This window comes from Platalea leucorodia (genome assembly GCF_965183815.1).
Source record: "Platalea leucorodia genome assembly, chromosome: 8".
In the NCBI taxonomy this organism is placed as follows: domain Eukaryota; kingdom Metazoa; phylum Chordata; class Aves; order Pelecaniformes; family Threskiornithidae; genus Platalea; species Platalea leucorodia.
In genome coordinates this window covers 13,579,697-13,606,368 of record NC_138830.1, presented here as the reverse complement: position 1 = coordinate 13,606,368, position 26,672 = coordinate 13,579,697, and the positions used below count along the sequence as shown (strand labels likewise).

The following is a 26,672-nucleotide window of genomic DNA, read 5'->3' as shown; positions in this document are numbered from 1 at the left end:
GCAATTCCCAAGGGGAAGTGAAACTGAGCCATGAAGTTCAGATCCAACTTTTCAGGGTGAAGGGAATGATTCAGATCTGAGGTTTCAATTCACCAATTACAAAAGTTGAGGCCAGCTGTGAAATTCAAGTCAGGTTGACACCACCCTTAACCTAAGAGGCTTCTGGATTTAGGACCAAAATGAATATTTCTACTTTACAGGTTCAGGCACCCATCCTTTGAAGTTATAAATGCACAGTAGCAAAATCTGCCCCCCAAAAAATAAGGGGGGCATTTCCCACTAGTCTTATTGAGAACAAGATTTGGCCATGAGAATCGTAATAAAAATTGCCCGAGAATACTGAAGTAGCATACAGAAACACTTCAGCTGAAATTAATACACACCTGAGTAGTCTCTTGGGCAAAATCTGCATGATATGCAAGTGAGGAGGTCACCACGTACACAGTGAAATTCCAAATCAAATAAAATCAAAGATGACCCAAAAAGGAGTTAGTTGCATTGTTTAAGCTTGGGACATATTTTATTCAGAGAGCTCATGACTAGAATTTTTTTTTTTTTTTTTTTTTTTTTAAAAGATGCCTGTTGCTACAAAACAAGATTCTCCAGTGTCAGTAGGGGACCTAACTTTGCCCTCTCCACCACCAACAGTGATCTCAGCAAAGCTAGTTAGGAGACTACAAAATATACTGGGGATTGGAAAAAAAAAAAAAAAACAAAAAAAAAAAACCAAAAAAACCCAGCAAGCAAACACAAGCCAATCCAAAGCACCCTACACTATAGAAAACAAATACATACTTTAACATATAGCTTAAGGACTCCATTCTTATCTCATTCTTTCTCATAAGAATCAAGATTAAGAAAAATCAAGCTAAAGCGAATAAAACAGGAAACAAAAGCATTTTTCTTCGTACCCATACTCGTTTCAACTAAACTATTCCATCACATAAGCAGACGTGTAAAAGGTCTAGAGAAAGCCATCTAGCCAAAGAAAAGTCCCAAGATAAACCAAGATGCAAAATTTTATTGAAAATTAATGTCACACATCAATATAGCAACAGCCTCAGAAACACAAGAAAATGTTTTTGGTATTAAACACACGGACTACATGGTGTTTGAGGATTCATTTAAAATATATTGCTTTTTTCTCAATTTTTTTTTTAAACAGGTATTATAAGAATGTCATGCACAGTGATTTTCATTAAAATTATATTTACTATGTCTCAAGAAAGATTAGAAGTAGGAGCATTAACATTTCTCTAATATCAATGCCAGTGAAATGCATTTTAATAGCAAGGTATAAGGACTTCAATTAAGAGACTATTATTGGAACAGTCTGATATGAAAGGCACTGAGTCACATTCTGCAACTGAATTTTCTCTCTTCAAGAGGCTATGTAATTATTTAGCCAATAACATTTGTAGTTATGCAAGCTTATACAAGGGCAATCGCCTCTCATGCTTCAAGGCATATACTGATCATCTCAAGAGGTCAGGAAGGAACTTCCTTCTCCCACATATGAAGCACAATTCAGTTCACAGGTTACCTTGAATAATTCTGTGCTTTCCCAGCTCAGTGGATATCAGCCCTTCACCAGAGGTAGGAAACTGCTTGGATAGACCAATTACCTGATTCAGTAGACAAGTCCTAGAGTCCTCATTCACATTAGGTGAGCACACCGTCATGTAAGCAGCCTTAATGCAAATGACATCAAAGGTTCATTAAGTGCAAGAATAGGGCAGCTCAGGCTTAGAGAGTTTAAGATTTCACCGAAGCCCTCGTGCCTACAGTTTGCTATCCCTGAAGACCTAGAGCTAGTCACAACACAGAGACACCCAAGTGGAATCAAAGCAGTCCAGTTCTGGGCCTGCCTTTCCTTACAGTAGCCACAGCAAGTGCAGTAAGGATTACATGCCAGGTTCACACATGGTCAACGTGCCCATTGGCAATGTTTTTTAAAGTAAGGTTGCCCACTGGGCTGCATAACACTGGGATGTCACTGATGTAGTCTAGTAATGGCACACAGATGATGCTCAGTTGCACTCCTCCACTTTGGAGGCCCATGAAACGGGACACTAAAAAGCAGAGAAATACCCTTGCTCTCCATATCTCAAATTGCTGCTATTCTAAAGCAAGCAATAGTGCAGGGTAGCAATGACGACTCCCCTTAGATTTCAGGTATGAGAATTTCCCAAGGCAGGCAGTGGATGCAATCTGCTTTCCAGGGAATGGAGCTATAATACAGGGAGTGAATATACGTCAACTAGTTGACATAGACTGATATGACCTGACTGACAAGGCCCAATTAGTCCACTTGGTTATTCTTGGAAAGGAAAAGGCTTACTTTTCTGAAGCCCCAGAGATGACAAAAAGGAATCAAAAGATAGCTGGTAAAAAGTTTTCTTCTTTTATCTGCAGAAGACAGACTACGAAGCAACTCCAATTCCTTCCAGCTCCAGGTTATTTGATTAAAAAAAAAAACAAAACAAAAAAACCCCACCTTCTAAGATAACCACCTAGTAGCTGGAGAGCAAATAAAGTTACCATTAAGACCAGTTTCACAATCATCATCCTCTTATAGGTAAGGAGGACAAGTCAGAAAGCCTTTCCAGAGGACAGTGGGCTCCAGATAATTTACAGTCTTGTTTGGTGGAAGTCCCAGGTGCTGCATTGCCCATCATGGTACAAGAGATTTCCTAGAGGTCAGACCAGATGATGAACTGGAGCGTGAGCTGGAATCTCCCGCTGCGGGCTGTGGATGCCTTGCATCTTCTGGTGGGTTGCCTCCTCAAACTTGCTGGTGGACAGGCCCTGGAGCAGAGCTCTAGATACAGATTAGTGTGTCCTTGTTGCAGTATTTCTATATTGCCATCCATAAGCAGACAAGATCAAGATCAACATCCAGGAATAAACCTTCATTGGAAGGACAGACTGACAGTGCCAAGCATAATCCTGCATCTGGGCTGCATTTGCAGTTCAGATTCCCACCTCTCATGGGGAAAGGAATAGTATTGCCTATCTTCTCCCAAATAAAAAGGCACAGAGCAATAGTTACCTGCTTTGTGATCTCAAAGTACTTCCTGGAGTTTCCAGGCAAATTGAAGAGGCACTTGATCTGTTTAGCTTTACACTAGGAGCGATGGTAGAGCTGCAACTGTATGAAATAGTCACTGCTAGTATTTAATTAGTTATTATTTATACTTAATCACAATTTGGGGGGCTCTGGTCCATCAGCCCTCCCCCACACTGCTATGGTACAAGTCTTGCTAAGATAACGAAGGAGATATCCAGAGATGGGATATGGCTCTCAAACAAGATGTTAGTACGAGTCATCATCTGCTCAGATCACAGCTTGCTGCCTGGAAGCAGATGATGTGATGTTCAGAGATAAGAGTCTTCTCCCACTGCATCAGGCTTTTTTCCTTGGTGGGTGGCCAGGAGGCCCGATCTACATTTGGGAGGCACCTTCTCTTCAGGCTGTGCCTAACCACAGATGTGACAGAGCTGGGTATGCACCTACCCCAAATAAATCCAGCATGGACTGCACTGCAGGCACACACATCCCCATCAGTATTGATCCAGCCCCCTGTGTTTCTCAGGGGCTGCCGATCTCTGGCATTTGCAACTGAGCTCTGCTCCCCAACGACAGCTGATTTGGGCAGACACCAGCCCACAGGGAGCATCGTTCCTGGTGTACCTTCAATAACTTCTTCACATTTCTGTTTCCTGCAGCCATCAACATTGGAGGGTTCCTCGGGAAAGATGCCACTGCCTGAGAGCATGGGTTGAAGTACACTTTTCTACCAGCATCAGGAACTGTTCTTCACGTAAGGACGTTTGAGCACCTCTTCTTGGTGAGAGCCACAGCAGGCATCACGCCCACCCTCAACCAGCTCCTCCCTCATCACTAGCATCCGCACCTAGTGCCACCCTCAGCAATGCCAGGTTAATTCCACAGCATGTTACTTGCCTGTTGATCGTTCCTCCTTTGTGCTGGTCTGGGCTTGACACTTAGAGGTGAAGTTTCCAAAGGGTTCAAATCCACCTTGTCAAGCTCCATACAAACGGCCTTCAGAGGTAGAGTTTGATACAAGCAGTGTGAGGATTTAAAAGTCCTTGCTGAGAAGCGGTCTCTTGTGCAGGAATTGCTAAGCCAGGATGCACTTCACGGACACAATAAGCAAAAGCCACTGGTTGCAGGATTAATGGACAAGGTGGGCATGGCCAGGGGCCACTTGGCTGAGTCGGCTGCAAAATGTGCTGGCACCTCTTTCCTTTGATCTGTGAGGTTTGTAGTGATAGGATAAAACATAGTAGGGTTGATGAATATGCTAAAGCAACATCTAATAACTGCTGAACGCCAGCAAGGAAAGGGGCAAGCTCTGACCCCTTTTCACAGGCAGGGCGATGAGCAGTTTTGGACACTCTGCCCTTTACACCCTCAGCTGCAAAGGCACAGGGACACTGGGCACACATGGACGTCATTATGCAGAAAGAGTCCAACCTCACATTCACCTTGTGCAGCTCATCCCACCACTTGGATCGAGCCCACAGAGTCAGGAGGGACCTTTCTAAGTTCAGCCAAGCTGGATTAATGCCAGTGGTGCTGGTGCAAAGTCAAAGTCACCCGCTTTTCCCTACAATTTTGATGTATTTTAGATCGGACCCTTTATGATTAGAAACAAGGGGAAACAATTCATGATGCCAAATTAGTGGGAATTTCTATAGAAAAAAAAATTGATTTCTTAACAGTGCCAATTCATATAATTATTACCTCCCTCTGTCCAGCAGTACAAATACTTCATCTACTTGCACTATTACTGCATGACCAGCATTAAAACAGGCCAAATTGACTATCACAGACTGTTTAAACACACCCAACCCTCTTCCATCCCCCCCAGCCCATGAACACATTTTTTTAATTTAAACAAGACAAGAGGCATTTTAAAATTGAGACCTGCTCAGAGAAACCCTGCCAAGTTTCACAAATACAGAAGTAACAGGAAAGAGTATCAACAGGTTACAAAACCAGGAAGAAAACGTTACACCAAGACAGACGACATTGTGGTTCCTGACCTCCCAACACTATGGGCTACAGCTAAGAGGTTTGTAGAAGTGTCTTGTTTTTGCAAAGTTTGAGTCCCTTCAGGAGATTACTCTCACTATTTACTCTGTTGCTATCAGGCTGTGTGTTTGCCCCACTGTTCCTAGTCCCGCCAGATGGGCAAAGTGACCCCACCAGCGCAGTTTATGGATATACTGATGGGTTTGGGGGGCTGGAATGTTTTAGGATGGCATCGGTCTGTTTGGGAGAGTCTCTCCTTGAGTCCGTGAGTTCACTCCTGAAGCAGGCCGAAAGGAGACTGTAGAGAAGGAACCAGAGAAAAGAAAAAGATGAATGTACAGGACCCTTCACCAGCCACCACTAGAGAAACAGTCACTTTCCACCTTCATGATCACAGTATGGGCTTTGAAGGAGGGCAAAAGCAGATGTCTTCACACCTACAGTGAGGGTATGTGACAGGGAGATTTAGAAAGCTGGAAAGCCCCAGGTACGAGTGAGTGCTTGGCAAGGAAGAGAAAACAACTAGTTGACAGGGAGATCTGATTTCTGTGTCCCAGTCTCATGGGTGCAAATGGTGCTTCGATACTGTTCCCAGCAGCAAATACAAGAGGAAAAAAGCACTCAGCCAAAGAGGAAAAGGAGAGAAGTAGCTTGCATTGAGCCCACTTGAAACTTCAATTACTTAAAAACCAGAAGTTGGTGCTAGGGAGAGAGGATGGTGCCTACTGTGAAAGGGCCATATTGATTACATCTCAACAAAGCTGGGGGGGGACCCTCTGCACTAAAGCCAAGGGGCCCCTGGGGCCACCAGCTGATGTGGAAGGCACTGCGCTCTTGGAGACAGCAAAGCAAATGCAGCATGTCTTCATATACCTAATCCCACACTTTTTCTTGCTTACTTTCATCTTAGCAATTCTCTAGTGAGAATGCTATCCAAGTGCCTGGAGTTCACAACACATGCAAGCACAGCACTACAAAACCAAACCAAACCATGCAAAAATCCACTATTAGCTTCCACACCAACAAATGAGAATAACAAGGCAGAGATATGAAGAATACCTTTCCCACCAGCCCTCTCCCCGCAACAGCAAGCGCCGGGATCCTTGCAGCTCCCATCTCAGCTGGAGCACTCCAGGCACTGGAGAGCTCGGCTCTGTCATACCTCACTTGAGAGGTTAATTCCCTCTCATCTGGATAATGAGCTGTGCTGCTCACTAGATTGAAAGGCAGCCAGTGGGCTGGTAGCTGCAGCCCTGCTGATATGAGAGAAATGTTTGCTGGGATATAAGAGCCTGCTGGGACATAAGAACCCTCTGCTTGGTAGCCACTGGAAGACTTTGTGAAATCCCTTCAATCATGCTATGGCCAATTCAAACAGAGACTGTTCTGAAAACAGTGCTCAGCAGGGTGAAACCCACCACAGGAAGTTCTGTTGAATACAAAAAAGTGTTTTCCAGTGAAACCCTGAGAGACTGCAGATACTCCCCAGGAATATTGGTGGTAAATGTATTTCACAGTAGAGTATTGAAACTTTCCCTCCCCAACAGGGCACAGGCCACCTCTGGTATCTCTGGCAGCAGGGATCTTCTGGCAAATCCATGTTTTAAACAACAGTGGCAGACCATGAAAAGGAAGTCTTCTAAATAAACTTGTGTGCTGCTGTTCAAATATGGGCCCCAGGATTTAGCAGTGAAAAAGGAAGAATAGAAACTGCAGCTGAAAAAAACTTCCCACCTGTGATCATGAAGGTATTTGGCATAGCAGTAAATATGAGAAAACCATGCACAAAGGAGCAAACAGAGAGAGGAGATGAGACAGAGAAAGATTTCGGTCTGGCACAATGTAGAGAATTGTAGTATTTTTGGTGATGTTGTGGGACACAAAGCTTTCTGCTTGTCAACAGATTTGTCTTTTTTATTCCAGAAGAGTAAGACAGTTGCATCTGCTGGCCTGCCAAATGCAATGCTGGTCTGTATGTGCATGAGAGCAATTACACAGTTGTTTTCCAGAATGACAGATCTATTTTTTTAAAGCTACCTTTCACCATAATAATCTCAGCCTTGCTTTTCCCACTCTTCAAAAATAATGAAGCTTTCCATGTTGTAGGAATTAAAGGGAAACTTCTTCCCTCGTACCTAGATAGCTTTCCTATGTTAACCATTGCTTAGAAAAGTAAACTGAGAAATCAAGCAATTCCTCCATCAAGGGCTTGACTGTGGAGCACATGGGGATGCAGCTCCATTTTGAGAATAAAGAGCCAAAGGCAACTCACAAACATCCAGGTCCCAGAGCCCTGCTAGGGAGGACCTACAGCTTTCTACACATTCGAACCTGGTCACTGCATACGCACTTTCCTAGCTCCCAGTTTTAACATACACTTTGACTGAAAGCAAGCTGAGACTGAGTTTTGAAAGTACATCCCTACTTATAAAGTGAAAGGCATTTTCTTTTAAAGCCAGAACCAACCCACAAAGGAGTCACCGTGCTGCTGAGTTTGGCCAGCCTGGCAAGGAAGCAGTGTCAGGACATCTCCCAGCAGTCTGAAGTTCGCTGAACCTGCTCGCATGCAAGGTTGCTCTTACCCAAACCAGTTCCTACAAAGTGTCTTCTCTCCCCATTCTCACGTCATGACCTGAAGCTCCTTTATGATTCTTTTTTTGGGGTGCAATTGCATCTATGAGTCTTTTCAGCCTAAATGCCCCTTAGCCCTGAACACATTCCTTCAGAAATTAAGTCATACCCTGGATTATCGAGGAAAAAGCACCAGAACCCAACTGCACCTAAGCAGCTATTGCTTGAACGTGCATTTCAGCACAGAGGACCCTGCTTAATGGCAGGCTATCAGTAGAAACAACTGCAGCAGCTCTGGACAAACACTGAAAGTTATTTTTCTCCCCACTCCTGGCATCCTTAAAAGCTCTTAATCTTTCTCCCCAGTATCTGAGCACAGTCAGCAGCTGAGAAAAATGAGTATATAACTGGACAAGTGCCAGGAGACATGCCGAAAGAAGTTTTATTAAATTAAATGGCTGGACTCATACATGCTGGTCTTAAAGGTAACACAAATACCGACCTCAGATGCCAGAAAGCCATCCTATTGATATAGGAAGAATGAAAACAGTAATTACGGCAAAGCAACTGTCAGCACCAAGAGAAAGCTGTCATCTGCTGCCGTCCATTTCTGCTTACAAAACCATTTCTCAACTGAAATGGCTGTAGTTCAGGTGGAGCTTTGAAGGCACGCAGCTGAGCGCACAAAGGCCGCAATGCCTAGCAGCTAGTAAATACAAGCTGTAGTATATAGAAACAGTGCAGATGACTGATAAAACTCTCATTATTATTAAGTGCCTCAAAAAAAGGGTCCAGAGCCCCTGGATGCTCCAGCCATTTTGGCACAAGGCTTTTTTCACACCTCCACAAGACTCCAGCTGACACTAAAAACACACAGGTCGAAATGTGAACACATGCAGAGATCTGGCAGAAAGCCGTGGTATTGCAGAAGTCCTGAGACAAGGCCAAGGCACCGAAATAAATCCCTACAGGCTCAAGTGGGACTTATGTGGTGCCTTGGCCTCGTGCTAACCTCTGCAGAGGAATGAGTTATACCCGCAGCCTCTTGACGCGTGAGCTTACCAGCAGGAACGCGCAAGATCCTAAGCACTACCGCTGGTGGCTACCTACAGACAGGGCAGCTATTTTCTGTCACCCGATACAGCAGGTGAAGCAATGCCCATGAATGACACCGCTTACGGTCTGTCTGGGAAGTCATTCTCTGACCCAGTCTCTGTAATTGCAAACCTTTGGGAACAGAGGGGAAAATGGAAACCAGACACTTATTTGGCCCTTCTTCTCCCCATCCTCCTGCCGCTTACACTACCCAAAGTAATCCTGGTGCAGCCCTGCCAGCCAAGTTCAGAGAAGGACTACGTCTGCCAGGATGGAAAGTTTCTCATGCATAATGTGGAGAGTCAGTGACAAAGTACAGTTTTTAAAAACACTTTAAAAGTGCACGCGTAGAGTCTTTCTTTGAAGTGCCCAGTGGCCACAAAGCAATTCTTACACGTTTCATCCTTGCTCTTGGACTTTTAGCTTCCCTTTTTATAGCTGAGGAACCTATAATATTTATACCCCACTGAGACACCAGCCCTCCAACAGCACCAGAGATGTGCAGCAGTGGAGTCCGAGCACGTGGCCAAGCCGGTGCTCACAGTCCTGGCTTCACGTGCTCTTGGCAAGATGCTTAGGTGGACACCCTGGAGAAAGTGTGGAGGTGGCTCCACATTTGCTACTGTTCCCACAGAGAAGACAAGAGAAGAGCACACCCACCCTGCGCTCCCCAGCTAGGGCATGCATGCACATTGGACTTCTGTCTGCAGGCTGTTCGACGAGACTGCCTTGCTGCGCCTTAGGCTCTGGCTGGAAGTCAGAACAAGGTGCTGAGCCTGTCCTTGTTCACCCTTCAATGCCAAAAGGTGAACTGTATGGGACAAGAGACTAGAGAGAGACCTTGCAAGCAGTCAGGACGTGCGCTTGGCGAAGGAGGACTGCTTTGTGCCATTGCGCAGGTCATGAAATCTGAATCTCAAACTCATAATCTGTCAAGTTCTATTCCAGAAACTTGGCTTTGGCCAAACTCCTGGCATCAATTTCTACCAGCCCTGACCAGTGGGTTAACAAGCGGCTATGCTGTTGCCAATGCAGTACTCTGTGAGTGCTTAGCCCTCAGTTGAGCACCACATCCCTACGAACAACTGTGCAGAAGCCTTCTGTGTCTCTCTCCTCTCTTCCCCTTCGCACCGTCCTCACTGAACAGGTCACTGCAAGCACACTCATACTCACTGCTTCTGGAGCAAGTGCTGGTGCTGCTGCTGCTGCTGCTGCCTGTAGGTCTCAATTGTGTGCTGGGGAAGGTACTGCATTAGTTCCAGGGACTCTTTGATCTTTAGTAGCATTTCATATGTCTCCCGTCCCCTCACCTGGATCATGGGAAAAAGAAAAGAGAGAAAAGAAAAGCCTTAAAGGACTACATCTATAGTGACAGCCACCTTAGCGAGTTTTAGATAAAGTAACGTAAACAACCAGAGCAGGATGCAAATACTCTGTTTATACTCTATGCATATGCAATAAAATCGCTAAGCCTTGTGCTAGAGGTACAGCAGATAATGCTTAAGGGCGATAATCTAACACTACAGGCTAATGAGTATCTTGGGGTTGTCACCTGGCTTGATGTAAATCTATGCCAATCAAAAGCAATATTCTGATCCAATCCGTTATGTCTAACATTATGTCTTTCTGTCGAAAGCATCTTTACCTGTGTCAGATATAAGCAGATCTGGTGCTGAATCTTACATGCCTTGAGGAAAAAAGTACTTGAATTTGGGTGTTGGGTTTGGATCTCCTCTAAGCACACCATGGTTTGTGATTTATCCAACTAAATGTGGCTCATGGGGAAGCGGCTAAACGGCCAATTACAGATACTCATGCTCTTTCTGATCCTACGCTTAATGCAGTGTATTTCACTTCTCTTACTCCACAATGATGGTAACACATATAAAAGCCACAGAAACATCCACCTTTGTCAGCAAGACAACACCCATTAGCTCTAGAGAAAGCTCAAGTGCCACAGACCCAGAAATGACAGAGGAGGAAACCCAGTTAGGTCTCCAAAACAATGTTTCCACCAGGACAGACGGATTCCTTGGGATATTCTCATATGCCTTGCACTAGCTACTCTCAGTCAGCAGGTAATGGGATTTTATCTGTTTTCTTTTGCTTGGAATATGTATTTAAAACAGATAGCTCTGGGGATTAAAAAAAGATATTTCACATCCCATCCCCATCCTCCATTCTTTGAGGTCTAGGTGAGCAGCTGACTTGCCTCAAGGCACTGAGGAAGATACTAAACACAGGATAAATGCAAAGATAGAGAGAACTCACGGGCAAGTATAAGAGCTCATCATCTGGGGAACGTCTTTTTTTGATAGATGTCATCTGTATGCCATGAGTTCCTTGTCGAAAAGCTGGAAGAGAAAGCCCAAGGGCATCCCATTTAAAAAAAAAATAAAAATAAAAGAGGAACAAAAAGAAAAAGAGAGATACAAGAGAGAGACATGAAGCGCATAGCCAGCTGAAATCCACAGCTCCTGGCTCCGTAAGGCAGAGAGGATTTTGCAGATGTTGGGTGGCCATGCTGCTTGGGGAAACACATCTGCCATAGAGTGCTGGGTATATGACAAAACCCCAGCAAGCTGTACCTAGAACAAGCACTGGCTCTTTGCAGGAAAGACTGCAAGCTTTGGTACTACAGTGCCCACAAGCTGTTGGTGGATCAGTGATCCACAAAGGTGAGACAACAAGCAGGGAGCACGCAGAATTCACTGCAAAAATGAAGCCCCCCTCCAATGTGCCTCCTGTTAAAACCTGCCGCTTTGCTGTTCAGCCTAGTACCATCACTGAGCATAAGCGGAAAACCAAAGCTGGGTTTCTACATCTTGCATGTCTGATGAGTACGTTGCAATCCTTAGAGCACAGAGAGAGCCAACTTGCCAGAGCAACTCCAATGCACAGCAGGGTTTATGTGCAGTCTTAATCTAGATCCCTGTGTCTGGAAGACACATGCCACAGCATGAGACACTGGCTAGAAGGAGCAGAGAATGACAGCACAGTCCCAAACAAGCCGTAAAGTTTCAAAAAGGGGTTGGAGTCCCAACCATGTACCTTGATAGTGGCAAATAAACACCCCTTCCAGCCACTGCTGGCAGGGCTAATCTAACACAGGCAGCGCTGCAAGGGAACCTGCAAACCCAGATTGTCAAATGCTGTTTTGTGAACACCAGCTCATTTTTCAGGCTGATTCACCCTGGGAGAACAGACGTCTGATGTCCTCCTGCCTCCAAGCCCATGCACAGCACCGCTCAGTCCCTGTAGCACAAGCGCCAGGGTCGCACCTGCACCCGGTGACAGCACGATCTGCAATCTGCCCAGCTCTGCCAGCTACTTACGGCGCTTCGTACCATCACCATTCTTTGTGCTGTCGGAGACTTGCTGCTTGCGGATGCTGTCCTCGTCTGCTTTGCGATCTCTGCCTGGGCAAGCGCAAATGCGGGCTTCAAAACATCGGCGGCCCAAGACTTGCCCACTGGGAAGAGAGGTGGAAGAGAAAATATCAGCTGCCAGCTCAGATGGGGGCCAGCAGCGTCCCTCAACTTCACACCAGACTACGCACAGACAAACCCAAACCTCCCATTTCCCAGTCAGGATGTCCCAGGTGTTGGGCAACTCTCACCTGCAAAGATTTGAAAAATATCCTATGGCCCCTTGCATCAAACTGTCCCTAAGGATATGCAATGCTGCCATGAGCAGAAGAGGAGCCAGAAGACCACCTCTCAAGCAAAGGGCTACACTCGTGATGCACTACTTACTCTCTGGTTTCCAGTGTCACAATGATGAGGATCGGGCGACGATTCATCCCTCCCACGCAGCTACTGTTGCACATGAAGTTGTACAAGACTGTCGTGAACTCCGTACCAACCTGGATGAGACAAAGGGGATGAGCAGAAGAGATGGTGGATGGAAAGCTCTGCTTTTTCCAAACTTTCCTCTTGTACTCCCACAGCTGTGCTACAGTCAGACTAGCATGAAATAGGCCCCACCACAAGGCCTCCTTAAAAGAAGTTAAGAACTCCATCTCTCAAGGGATAAAGAGGGTGTTTAAAAGCTCATTTCTGACAAAGAGGAAGAAGGGATTCATTGCAATGAGGATGGGGAAAGCACAAGATCCCGACTCCTTTGACGAGGGTTACAACCCCCACCCCTTTGCATGCTGGGATGCCACGATCCTGGGCTCACAACATACCTGGGGCGGCTCGTAGGGGACCAGCACACTCTGCCTCCCGGTGATGGGGTCTTCTACGTACTGGGCATGGCTGTTCCCTTCCACTCTGATCAGGTGGCTGGGAGGCGCAATCTGCCCTGCAAGGGCAAGGAGGCAAAAAACAAGGATACCGTTCAGTGAAGCAAGCTCATGTGCAGGGCAGCAAGATCTTCCACCAAGGGAAAGCCTCGCACCTGGCCCCAGCGGTCTATCAGAGCACACACATGCCTCCCAGCCCTTAAAGCATCCCTCCTGCCCACTGCCAGATGTGAAAGGCAATGCAGACTTTTCTCAAGCTCACGCTGGACACTTGTGAGTAAATTTGAACACAGGCTTCCCAAGATCCCAGACTAAGCGAGCCCAGACATCAACTGAATGGCAGGTCACAGCAACTCTTCGAGCAGATAACTCCATGTGGATTTTCACACCATCTGAAAGCCTTTCTTTTCCTCCCCCTAATGTGTACACAAAGCAAATTCCTTGAAGTTTCAATCCCTGCTCTTTCCCCCATCAACTGCTAGCCCTCTTCTGTTCCCTCCCATCAGTCTTGATCCTAATGAGCTAAAAAAGATTCAGGCAGCAGGATAAATATGCATTTAATTAACGGTCAACTTGAAAAATCACGCTTGCTTACAGTGGCAGCAGAAGGGAACATGATCTTCTTTGTTTCTAGCCCCCTTTCCAATAATTTAAAAAAATAGTTTCCTTCCTGCAAATTTTCTTTGGTGTTTCTACAACATACAACTAAATCCTGAGGAGAGAAGCCTGTTATGGGTTCATCCAAAGAATTTGTTTTGTGTTTGAACTGTTCATTTCTTACTCGAAATACAGTGTATTCCTAGAGAAATAACTATTTCAGAATAAGAATTTATAGTTTCATTTTTTTTTTTCTTTCTTAAAACTCCATCGCTGAAGCAGGTATCAATCCTCAAAAAAATCCAGTTCTGTCAGAAAAGCACTTTCTAATATGAAAAACTGTTTCAAAGAACTATCTCACTCCACTCTGATTTTACACTCTGAAGTCCTTGCTTATTTTTGGGCTCGTCTAGCTGGCTGCATTGTAACCAGCAAAGGGATCCAGGCTCCTGAGACATCCTGCTAACTGACACCAACCGGGTTTTTTTACAGTAGGAGATAAATAATGCACATAGAATAAAACAGATGCTCATCTGAACTTATGTGAACTTAAGCGGCCAAGGCAAAACAGAGCCGAGCCCATGAGTTTGCAGAAAACCCCAGAATGTTTTAAAAACAGCTGCTACTTCACTAACATGAGGAGAAGCAAGTAAAAGATTATAACATTAATACTGAACTGATAGCGTTAAATGTACAGGAAGGTTGCCTACAGTTGATACTGGCACTTAGCGTTATCCTGCTAGAGATAAACAGCCCCTCCGTCTTTGAAGGAGTGGATTAAAGACTGGAGATGATATTGCATCCTGTTACTAGATCCCTGTCCCAGCGACATGGAAGCTCATTCCTGAGCACAAGAACAGCTGCTTCTCATTGCAGGAGCAAAAGCGGAGCAGGGAAAGGCTGCCAGAAGGGCACTGACTGCCATGGGGACAGACACCCATCCAACCTGGGCAGGCGGGAGGTTTATTTTGGTATTTTCTTCCCAAGGACGTGCTTGCACAGGGACAGCTAAAGTATAGTTCCTGCTAAGCACGGGAAATAAAAAGCTGCACAAGACGTTGCAGGGAGGTCTGCTTCCAGCAGGTTTACTCGAAGCTGCCACCAAATCCCTGCACCAGCCACTCATCAGCCAAGCAGCTTTGGAAAGGGACTGCCAGCAAAGCACTGCCCTCCTTACCCTCATTGAACTCCCGGCTCAGCTCATGGTTTGGGCAGCGTTTGACCACTTCGGTGACATGTTCAGCTTTCTTGTAGACTGGCATAGCCCTGATGACGGCTCCCTGAGGCGGTGGGGTCATCACTTTGATCTGGATGGGACATGTCTTGGCAATCTGGCAGTACAGCTTTTTCAGTTCGGTGGAATACTGGATGGGGGAAAAGAGTGAGAGAGAATCAAGATGTTCAGCTAGAGGTGGAAGCATGCCAGAAGGATGGAGATGGGTTTGCACATGCAACTGAATGCACCAGCTACTGCATGTGCGCTGCATTTGTTCACACAACAGCCACGCTTCCAGACAAGTGGCAAAAACCCTAGACCTTTACTTGTTTTAGAATAGCAGAGTATAAATGTGCAGCGTAGTTTTCCCAAAGGCAAAATTCTTCAGATAAAGAGCACTGCTTTTAGATGAACAATCACAGTCTTTATTTCTCTTGGGCACATACCCCCTCTTCCAAGGGACACACATTACCCACCTAACAAAATAGACACTGTTCTTGTCACAACACACTGTAACCCTGGAAGCACTGGAAACCACACACAGTGTTTCATCCTGGTTTGTGAGAAGCCCTCCTACTTTTGCAGAGGAGTGAAATAAAAACATGAACCTTGGAATTGAACAGTACTTGATAACCTGACCAATTTGGGAGTTGTACCAAATCTGACGTTTCAGTCATCTTTTAAAAGCATCTCACACTTCTGCTGACCACCTTTGTAGCAATCTCCTCACTTCTAAACTCAAAGCATTACGTCCATGAAAGACGTAAAAAAATAAAGTAATAAAGTTTTTTTTTTTTAAATAATCAAAGCTCAGAAGAATTGAACAGCCCAAAGACCAGGTCTGTGGTGGGACCTAGAGCACAACTCAGGAGCTGGCTCCAAAAGGGAGGTTGCGACCATCCTGGGGTGAGCAATGAACACCTGGAGCAGAACAAGATGCTCTTATTCACTGTGCTGATTTGGAGCATATTAGATTCCCTCTTTTAAGATGTTCCCCACTAAAGCAGTAATGCTGGTGTGGCATTTTCCTGAAGTGTGTTCATATCTGGAAACCTTTACTCAGCAAAATGTCGAGGCATGGGCAGTAGTCATTGGTTTCTGTTCAAAACCCCTCACTGAAATAAGGGTATCTGCTTAGCAGGAATGGTTGCAAGGAAATTCTTATGTCATTCAGTACAGCGTAACCTGAACCCATTTTTCTGGATGTCCCCCACGAACGAGACTCTCTAGTCTCCTGTGCTGTACAAGGTTCTTTCAAAATACGGCAATTTTCATCAGTACCCCACTCCAGAGGCATTCAGTTTTCTCCTTGTGCTCAGACATTCGCAAGCGCAGAGCTCTCCCAGTAACTCTAACCACGTAACCCACAGGAATTGCTGGCATTTCCCCACTTCCATCTCTCTGGTTCTTGCAGAGAAAGAAAAGTGAAAGCCCCAAGGTGGTTGTTTTCTCAAAAAACATCTCTAGCAACTATGGCCAATGCAGCCCCGGTCCCAACTGTTCAAACAGAGCACCAACAGGTTCATACAGGTCGAGAGCACAATGTGGCCATCCACCCTGCCGGGATGGGAAGAGCCGGTGTATGCATGGGTGGGTGGCAGGTGACGTGGCAACAGAAGGTTTAGTTACCAATATTCATGGATTATTTGCATTTCAAAGTGTACACATTGCTAACATAGGAAAAAACAAAGTTGGGAGAGAGACACCGGGGAGGAGAGGGACATTAAAAATAAGCCAAGCTGGTCCCTTCCCTCCTCACTCAACACCACCCTGCCATATGGCAGAGAAGATGCTACAGGTATTGAAGCTAAGGAAAAAAATTCTTTAAAATGCAAAGACCAAATTGTGCAATGTATTTTATGTGCCTGCAGGCTAGAGATTAAACCCACAAAGGATTTACCCAGCCCGCGGAAATGGGGAACATGCCAAACAATTACAAAAAAAAGTTGCGAAACAGATCTAGATGGTGATTTATATCGTACATCTTTTTAACCTGAAATTCCTTATTGTTTTTTAATTAAAAGGCAATTCCTTACTGAAGGTAAGGGTGAGCTCACTATGTTGTCTTTTTATCTCAAGTGGCAGGAAAAGAATCACTTCTATTTGAATGAGGAAGAAAATTTAGAAAGCATTGTTTCCCTCAATGCATCAGTTTGCTGATGGTTGTTGAAGGAAGGTTTCAAGGACAGAAAGCCTCAAAAAAAATCTCAAAAACCCAGCTAATCACTTGGATGCCTTAACATCATTGAAGTGTAAAGAAATTGGGCACCCAAAGGCAGTAGGCTGAAATGAAAGCATAAATATGGAAGTGCGATGGCACAGGGAGGGCACAGCACGCGCCAGGAGCCAACGTGTCTCGTGTCTGCAGGCATTCAGAGAATTGAACAAATAGAAGGAGATACACACCCCTCAGTCATGGATCAGGAGTGTTGGTGTGGACTGTAATTTTATGTATAATACCTTCAAAGACAGAAAGCTGGGGTTACAAGAAGGGGGAGAAAAAAAAAAGAAAAAAAAAAAATCACTGCTTTCAGAAGGACAGGAGAGGTGCCGAGCAGCAGCATGAATACTGAGGCTCCAGGTCAAACAGCGTGGCCCCTCTGCCAGCCCAGGAAGGGAACTGCTCCTTGTCCACCCTTTGGTACCCCAACTGTCAGAACCCTTTGGCTATAACGAGCAAGGAAGGCATTGGACCTGCAGCTTAAATTCACAGAAAGTAAACAGCCAAGGGCTAATGGGTTATGATGAGCAAGCCTGTCCAACAAAGAAAAAAAAAAAAATATATACATCCCCAAAACACAGGGAAGACTCAAGAGCTCCAGGCTCTGGCCAATACCTTGAACTTGGTGTGTCAGAGAAGGAGGGTAACCAGGAGCCCATCTCTGCTTCGGGACACGGTCAGGGCACAAGGAGGCAAGAAGGAGCACCCAGCAGAGGCGGATGAGACAGCAGGAGGGATGTGCCGCCTTTTTGTTACCCGATTGTAAGAAGAGTTCAAGCCTCATGGGCGCTACACAGGGCTCGGGGCTGTGGCACATTGCCATGATTTCACACTTACCTCAGGCACAGCCGCCTGCGAGCGTGCAATCGCTAAGCAGTCGGTCACTTAACACCAGTGTAAATCTGTCCACGGGGTACCTGCTGTCAGACAGTAAGGGGCTTGAGTTTCCCACCCTGCCAACTTTGCTGCAATCGCGGGTAACCGGACGCCCAGCCATCTATTGGCATAAATAGATGCGAACAACTAGGTCACGGTGACTTCGTACTGGATCGGTGATAATCACTATATCCACAGAGCAAGACAGGATATTGTATATAGATTTCAAAGCAAATAAGCATTAGAAAAGAAACCCTGAGGCAGGAGCTGTCTGTGCATTCAGGGAGTGCCTGCAAGCAAGGGTTGCCTCTCTCGGCACAGGCGCTTCATCCCAGTGGTCCCTAAACCGCCCCACCTCATAGAAGGTGACAGTCCCCCTGACCACCATTTTGCTATGTGAACTGAGAGACGCTCACTGTATGAGGGGTAAGATCACAAGACCAACAATTCCCAGAAATCTAGAGCATGACTATTAATCAACACACTTCTGTTACTTGCTAGTGTAGGAAAATTAAATTAACTAGGAGCAAAAACACCAAAAATGATCCTGACACAATCAACAAACCTGTCCTTTAGCGAGATGACGGTAGTCATGACCTAGCAGCAGGAACAAAAGCTGCGCCAACCGTCTGAGTGTGAACACCACTTCTACCAGACGTATGGACCAGAAAGTTATTTAAAACAAAAGAGCGGAGGCTGGCAACGTGTTATCCATTTGAGAGGGAGAGTAAAGAGCTTTGGCTTGGACTTTTCTTTGGGGTTCGAGTGCTGCATGTCATGCCCAAATAAGCAGACTTCAAGAGATTGCCAAGAACAGTAGTGAATTTAGCTTTTTGCTTAATAATACGATTTAAAAGGAAAGAAGAAAACATTCCAGTGCCTGCAGCCCTGCCCTCCCCACCTGCCTGTGCAGACATACTGTATTACCCACTCTTGGCACCCTGTCTGGTAATTCAGTATCACAATACACACACGCCAGCTACCATCAGGCAACACCTGTCTGATTTCTCAGCAAGCCCCTTCCCCAGAAGGTGCGTCAACAAAGGGTTTAAAGGAGAAAACAAAACACTTTTCACCTCTCAAATGGAGAATTTTTGCTAGAAAATACAAAAGTCTCCTGGAAGTAAGTGCTAGGTGCAATACAAGCTGCAATGGATTTTCGCAAAGCATTCAATTCCCCTGCAAAACTCTGATACAGCAAAATCCCCCAAACACTACTTTGGAAATCTACCTCTAATACTGGTCTTACCATCTGATCTAGCCGAGGGATTACAGCCCCTAAATCTTTAAAAGGAACAGGGTTCAGCCAGCTCTGCAAATGCTGATGGATGTCAACTTGAAGGTGATCCCAGAGGCTTGGCTCATGGCATGACAGCTCCCTGCGCGCCTTCTGCTCAGATCAACAGCTCTTTCAAATCTTTTGCAAACTTCTTTCAAGTAGTCACGTTTTAGTGCAACTCAGTTAAACACTAGATTCATTTTACTTGATGTTTTCAAAGCTGTCGGTCAGCTGTCCTTTCTCCCCTATCAAACTAACTCCAAGAAGGGGAAAAAAGAACAGGTTAGAAGACTAGGAAAGCAACATTTACTCGCACCAAAGAATTTGCAGATGAAAACAAGGAGTCAAAAAGAAATAGAAAATCACCTGCAAAAGGTTTATTAATTTAGGAGAAAAAAGGCAGTGGAAAGAAAGTTGCTAAGAATAAAACTTGAGATTTACGCATGCACTTTAAATGTTCCTGGTTTGATGAACAGTGATTTAACTTTTCATTCAAAAAACCTGTTGGGAACATAGCAGGGACACCAGATACATGTGTGTGCACATGCACGCACACTCTTAGGAACTGGCTTGTACCCAGAAGACATGCAGTGGGGAAGCCCAAAAAGAGCTCTACCAGGAGTGCTACGGACATGGACATCTCCTGCCAGATTTAATCTTTGGCTCAGCATAACCTTAACCCCACCCCTCACTAGCTGACTTGTTGAAGCTCCAGTTTGAGGTCCTCTATCTCATCAGGCTCCAGAGAAAAGCAGACAGCTTGCTGCTAGCAGATATAGCAGACATTCAAACCACAGGCACAACAGATTGGGGCCGATGGTTGCTGGACCTATGTGTCTACAGATCCACTACATGTGACAACAGCCCCCAGACTCACAGCCCACCGCACCAGCGAGGTGTGCCTGTGAGCTTCCCCTGCCTGAAGGGGAGAGAAACCACCATGCGACAGCCGGGGAGGATGGGAGCGGGAGGGGATGCTGACGCAGCGCCACAAGCGCGTTGCAGACATTTACTGAACTTCTCCACCCTGGGGCAAAGGAAAAAACCATGTCACCCTCTTTTCCCCCTTGGGGAAGGGCAGCGATTCACTCAAGGGTGCCCGCCTTTGCGGAGACTTAAACTTCATTTTCCCCTTGAGCCAGCGTGCCAGGCGCACACGAACAGTGCTGATGAGCTATTAAAATCCTTCCTCCGAGCGCTTTTCCCCAGGAGCCGCAGCAAAAGGCCGCCTGTTGCCACCTGTCAGTCGCAGGGATTAATTACCTGCGCCGGGCTGGGAGCGGCACATTCCTCCCCGGCCTCACCCTCTGAGATGTTGACATCAGGCAGGTGGGCCCCGCGTCCCCCCGGCCGGTAGCGCAGAGGGGACAGTGGAGGGGGGAACGCGACCCACGAGCTGCGTGGGGATGGGCAGCATCACAAAAACCGCAAGAGAAATGGGAGAAGCACTGGGGTGCGTGTCAGTGCAGCTCCATGCTGCCTTGGGGCAGGCAGCGCTCCCAACGCCGGACCGGACGCTGATGGCAGCTGGTGCTGCACCTTGGAAACCTTAGTGAAAAAAAATATTTTATATATATATGTGTGTGTGTGTTAACCTGCTTAGGTAAACGGGGAAGGGGAGGGGTGGCAAGGAGGAGAACAGAGAAACATAGCCTGCGGACAAGGATTCAGTGGCACGGTGCCTGGTGTGCCGGATCCCCTCCTTGCGTACAGCCCCACAGTGGAGCCGCTCACCTTCTCCTCACTGGCTGTGGCTAACCACGGGGCTCAGCCCACAGGCAGGGATTTGGGAGAAGCGGTGGTGCCCACCAAGCTGCTGAAAAGGGACGCTTGTGCTCGGCTGAGCTGACATGACTCCTGCGTTGTGCTATCACACAATGCAAAGGGAGAGAAAAGCAGTTTTTTCCCCTTCTGGCAGATGCAGAGCTGTGTGCACAACCACCTACTCGCCTTGGCAGAGCAAGCCAGCTCCGTGTTCCCCCCTCCCCATACAAAGCCCTTCGATTTCCTCTGCTCTACACTCCCGCCTGGTCCCCTACCACCACCCCATGAATACACATTCCCAGCCACGCACCTCGTCTCAGAGGGCAGTGCTGAAGCAGGCTGAGAAGAGTGTGCACAGGGACATGCACAGTGTTCATGCTGCAGGAAACCCCCTGAAATTCCCCAAATACTGAATTTGGAGCATCCGCTAGATTCTCCCATCTTTAGGAAAATGAGATCGTTCATTCACGCGACAATACTTCACCAACTCGCTTGAGGATTCCCAGAGATTTTAATTCAAAACTGCCTTGATCAGGATGTGTTATCTGCTTTAGGAGTAGTCCTACCTAATGTTGCCAGCAAAGCCACAATGGTAACAGAAATAATTCTGATATTTTCCCATACTACTTTTGCACTGTGAAACAGTTATAAATTTGAAAACATCACATCTGAGGGCTTTTGCATTTCAGTTTCATATCTACAGACTTATTTCATCAACAAATGAAGACTTCTTGAGGTTTAGCTTGAAAATGTGGGGTTTTTTAAAATTAAGAACAAAAAAAGAATTAACTGAAAAGTATCCTGTTTCAAGAGAAAAAAAAACGCTGATGGAAAACTTCAGAAGCAAGCTAGGAATTATTTTATGCATGTTTTTTTGTGATGGCTGTAAAGGAAGGCTTTACTCTTTGATTTTGTTACTTAAGTTCTCTTCCATTGCTAGTCTATTTTATTTTTTTAAATCCTTTTGAAATTAATTTCTTTAAAAAGAAAATCATAAGACTCCTGGAGTCAAATAACCTTACCTTGCATACTCAGCTCACACTCTACTTGTGTATCGTATCCAGTTTCTCTGCTGGTTTCTAAACTGAAACTTTAGCAGTATCAAATAAGTTTCAGATGCTAACAATGTCTAGTAATTTGCATTTCTGATAGGCTACTTCACATAGGAAATTTTGCAAGTGAGGTGAAGGTATGAAATGAGAGTGAATGTGCCAAAAGCCAAAGCTGAGCCAGTGCTGAACATCTTCCCCTGTGGGTCGCAGTAAGTGCCCACTGACGGCGGGATCCCACGTTAATGGGAATTTTCACTGAATGAAGTAGCTTCCACAGGGAGCATTTATTTTATGTTATTACCCAAAATTGGAGGTACACTCTCAGATACCTTCTTGCAAACACAAGTTTACACACATACACAAAACACCCAAGAATTATCCCAACCATAGCATAGTTCCCTCTGGTGCAATGTGACAGGCCAAAGCGTATGTGACTTGCAAGCGTACCAAGGCTCTGAACGCTGTGCTGATTTCCATAGGATCAGAGCGTCTCCAAGCTTGTGACTCTGGACATCCCTGCAATGTTATTTTCATAGGCTCTGCTGATTAACTGGCATTAACACGGTCAATTTACAGGCCATCAATAAAACATTAACTGTGTGGTATCTCCTTCCTTGAAAGACTTTTCTTTAGGATGATTTTGCAAATAAAGCCTCCCATGCATGGGGCCTCATGCTGCATTGTTATACTTCAAGCATTGGTTTTTGGTTTGGTCTGGTTTGGTTTTTTAGGGGTTTTAGGGGTGTGGGGGGAGAGGGCTGGACACAGGTTCTTTTTATCCTGTTCAACCCTCAGACTCTCAAGTTGATATCTAGGTCTCCCAGTGTCTTCTGTATTACAAATGTACAAGAACATAAGCAGCCTGTTTGACTACTAAAGAAAACACAACACTAAGAAACAGACACTGTGGGAAGCCCGCTCTCATACTACCCAAACTCACCTTAAAGGCTATGAAGCATTAACATTTGGCAGAATAGTGAGGAGTAAACAAAGTTAGACTAAAATATTAGTTAAAATTGGAATTGAAAAACCATCAGCTTCAATTATTGAACATTAATTAGTGAGGCAAAATTAGACAGCAAGATTTTTAATCGTTACAGTGAATGCAGAAGCAGCTCCATGGACAACTTCATTGTGTTTCTTCCCTCCTTTCACAGCTCCGCTATCCTCAGAAACACTCAGATGCTTCACATCCTCCTGGCAGGAGAGGAACGCACTGCAAATGAAGTGCTATGCTGAAGGTACAAGTATTTGCATCTATATAGAATACACGCACCTGCTTGCAGGTAATGCAAGCAAGTGTACATATATGACCACATATGCTTGTTTACATGAAACTGTAAGTTGATTAGTTTGACACCAAGTGTCACACAAGCTAGAGACTGTGACAGTGGCATAACCAGCAATAATCCTTCCAGCCAATTCTACTCGTTACACCAGGACATATTCACCAAAGCTGCAGGTAAAAACCTCCAAGACTTGATTTAGCTAAAACCTTCAGCATGTGCTTAACTTTTGGCAACACTGTTAACCGCCACCTGTTTGAGCTGGTATGCTTCTGCATAAGGGCATTTGTGAAGCCAAACTTGGATTTAAGAAAGGTCTGATTCAACTTGTATTTTAAAGGAAACCAGAATTTTCTTATAAAGGACTCCAGAAATGAACTGGAAAGAACACATCCAGGCTCCTGACAGCAAACCCACCCCACCACATACTGCTGCTGACACACGTGCACAACATCAGCCTCAGATATTGAGCACTAGAACCTGTTCTGCTCATGGACTGCTTTAAGTAAAGCCTAGGTTAGCCATTTCAAACCTCCTCCTAGCTTGACGTGGGGGATTAAACCTTCTTACAATCATCTGTCTCAGGTCCAGCCAAAGAGGAAGGCTGCTGTTTGCTTCCTATTAGCCTCCCAGATCTCACTTGTTTCAAGTCCGCATGTCCTAGCACGCTCCATCCTACCAGCCAATCTCCAAAAACTCTAACTAGCCAGAGGAAACATTATCTGGAGTAATCAGACACCAACTTTTAGTGCATCTCCCAGTCACTTTTGTCCCCTGCTGAAAACCAAAGGGTGATGAACTCAACCATAAGGAGGGAAGAATCACAGCAGTATGTGGAGGTTGTCCCTACTGATTGTTTCTGTGCATGCTCAATTAAGATAAGCAAATTGCAAATCAAAAATACTAAAGCTCTCCAAAATAAGCCTGTTCCCACCAAATCCAGCCTGGTTTCATCAACATGAGTCAGCTGTGAGAGTTCCAGACAAGCAGATTAAGCCTTGCAGCCCTCTAGAGAGTAGACACATGCTTTGGGTCCTCAGTAATTTGGGATACAGATATAGGTTCAGATAGCTCCACACCAGCTGAAGATCAAGGGGAGAAAGCAGGGCACAAGGAAATGCCAGATGTAAGACCTAACTCCAAAACTCTTTCTAGTTCTCTCATCTGCAAATAAGGGGATTTCATTAATATCTCAGGAAAGCAAATAAGCTGTTAGTACAGTATCTGTTACAGCAGAGGGAAGCCAAGGTGGACAAGAGAACATGTTAAAAACAAAACAAACCCCAAAACTAACCCAAAAACAAACACAACAAAGTTGTTCTGGCAACATAGTCTTTTCAATCAGCAACATCCCAAGCCTGCAATTTAGGGGCAGAGTCAGACCTGGAGGTATCAGGCACTCCGCCACAAACTGCACCAGCCATTCAACACCCTGGAAAGCAGGACACTTTGCTAGATGGTGACAGATTTCCTCACAAATTCTGGCTCATGCCAAAGGGCTGACCTACTTGCAAAATGCCACAATATTGCAATGGTAAGAGTATGTGTCAAACATGGGCCCACCTTCCTAGCTGGGTCACTGACAGGCTCAGAGGAGATGCAAGCTGGTCATCTTTGCACACTCTCATTCTGATAGGTGGCTACAAGAAGGGTTTAGATTCAACGGACTCTACTTAAAGGACAAATAACCCCTGGAAAAGTTCATGTAGAGATGACTTGTATTTTTTCCTTGCCTTCCTAAAGCACTACTGAAGCACTTCTGTTACCTATTATGCCTTGTGCACATGGCCATAAGAGATCCCTCTTTTGTTCCCCCGTAACGCATGTGGAGGATCAGCTTCCCTACTCATTCCAGATGGCCCAGCAACAACCCTCCTGCTGGTAAGCGCATTACTGACACAAACTACAGGACATCTCCAGACAGTGCAGCTCAACGCAAGCAAGGGATGCCAGATTTATTTCAAAGGGGGCAGTTTTCAGCAACATTCATCCAGAGGAAAAGCTGGCAGGTCTGGCTGAGCACTCCTGTCTCCTCAGATGGTGCAACGCACACCTCCAGATCCTGAATTTGTGCACGTGACAGCTCAGGGCTCTCTCACAGTAGCCCTCTGTATCTCTTCCCTGCATCCAAAGTTTCCATCCAAAGACACAGGTCAGACAGAGCCGGTGTGAGAGCTCTGGGACACCACAGCCCAGCCTGGAAAACGTGAAAACATTTGAGACCACCCCCTGTGAAACACGGGGTTTATTACCTATACTAAAATCCACAGCCAAAACACATTAGGACTTTCCTGAGCAGAGAGCAAGACACTCTGCCTCTACAATGGACTAAGAAGTTTGAGCAGCTTGATGACTGCATTGGTATTTTCTTGGCTGGGCATGCCTACTTTGTGCTGTGACCAAGTGCAGGACTGCTCCCTGGATGTCCCTCAAGTGGGGAACTGGCCACTGCACCCCATGGAGCAGAGCTGGCAGCTAACTGGGAGACCAAGGGTCTCACCTGTGAACTTGAATGCTCCGACAGAATAAGAGGCCACCAGCCAAGTCAATCAATGAGGTCTCTTCTGTACGTGCCCTCTCGACAAAGACAATGACTCTGATGGAAAAAGGCGATCCCCTTTCTCTTCTACTCGTCTTCCTTTCCCCCCCCCCATTTATTTCACCTGAGGGAAAGTACAGATACCTCTCCACTTCATCCTTCTAATAAAGTATTAATCACACCTATGGGAGGCGATGGGAGGAAAGACAAAGTATTAAATCTGACAGGCTCTCAAAGCAGCAGTGCCAGTGAAATGCATCATTAAGGTGAGTAATTTTCCTGTTTACTTCATAGGCTCTGAGCTCCCCCCCTTCCTCCCCGCCTCAGATGTGGGCAGGACCCATCAAGGCAAAGCTTTGGGAGCAAGCAGCAGCGTCCCCAATTTCTACATAAATGCTGCAGGCCAAAGAGCAAAGGCAAGTTCCAACTGAGCCCTTGACAGTAATCAAGCACTGCGGCGCCTCTGGTCTTGTCTTGTGCATACCTTGCAAGTAGCATCATGTCTTCCCACTGAGATTTCACTGGCAGCGCACACAAGCGCCTTGTTCCTTGGCTTCTATCTCAGAAAAAGAAAGTCCTGAACACACACACACACACATGCCCCTGCCTTTCTGCTTCAAGGGAGACTATTCCCCTCTAAATCTTCAGCGTACTGTGGGCAGCCCTTTCAGAACAGATTTAGGAATTCACAAGAAATCTCTTTTGTTCCCGTGCAGAAAAGGTTAGCGCGAGTTCCTTGCCAAAAGGGCATTGAATTTTCTCTGTTAACATTCAGGAAACTTTCCTGAGTCAGATCTTATTACATTTGAAACAAAGTGCAGGTACCAGCAAGTCTCTTCCATGATAACAGCCAGGGCCTGTCCCATTT

At 45.7% G+C, this 26,672-nt stretch overlaps 1 protein-coding gene across 7 annotated transcripts in view; it reads right to left on the bottom strand.

Annotated features, from left to right (window-relative positions):
• TP63 (tumor protein p63) overlaps nt 1-26,672 on the bottom strand; it is a gene marked incomplete at both ends in the record, with an annotated part of 105,653 nt that overhangs the window by 5,497 nt on the left and 73,484 nt on the right. For 3 of the 7 annotated variants that reach the window (XM_082319570.1, XM_082319572.1, XM_082319574.1), the window contains 6 exons: nt 9,902-10,038; nt 11,000-11,082; nt 12,064-12,200; nt 12,484-12,593; nt 12,918-13,033; nt 14,749-14,935. In XM_082319570.1, the coding sequence (XP_082175696.1) occupies nt 9,902-10,038; nt 11,000-11,082; nt 12,064-12,200; nt 12,484-12,593; nt 12,918-13,033; nt 14,749-14,935 (770 nt within the window). Of the gene's footprint in view, nt 1-5,245; nt 5,361-9,901; nt 10,039-10,999; nt 11,083-12,063; nt 12,201-12,483; nt 12,594-12,917; nt 13,034-14,748; nt 14,936-26,672 lie in introns of those variants that run through there. The other 4 variants (XM_082319575.1, XM_082319576.1, XM_082319571.1 and 1 more) reach the window with 2 other exon arrangements.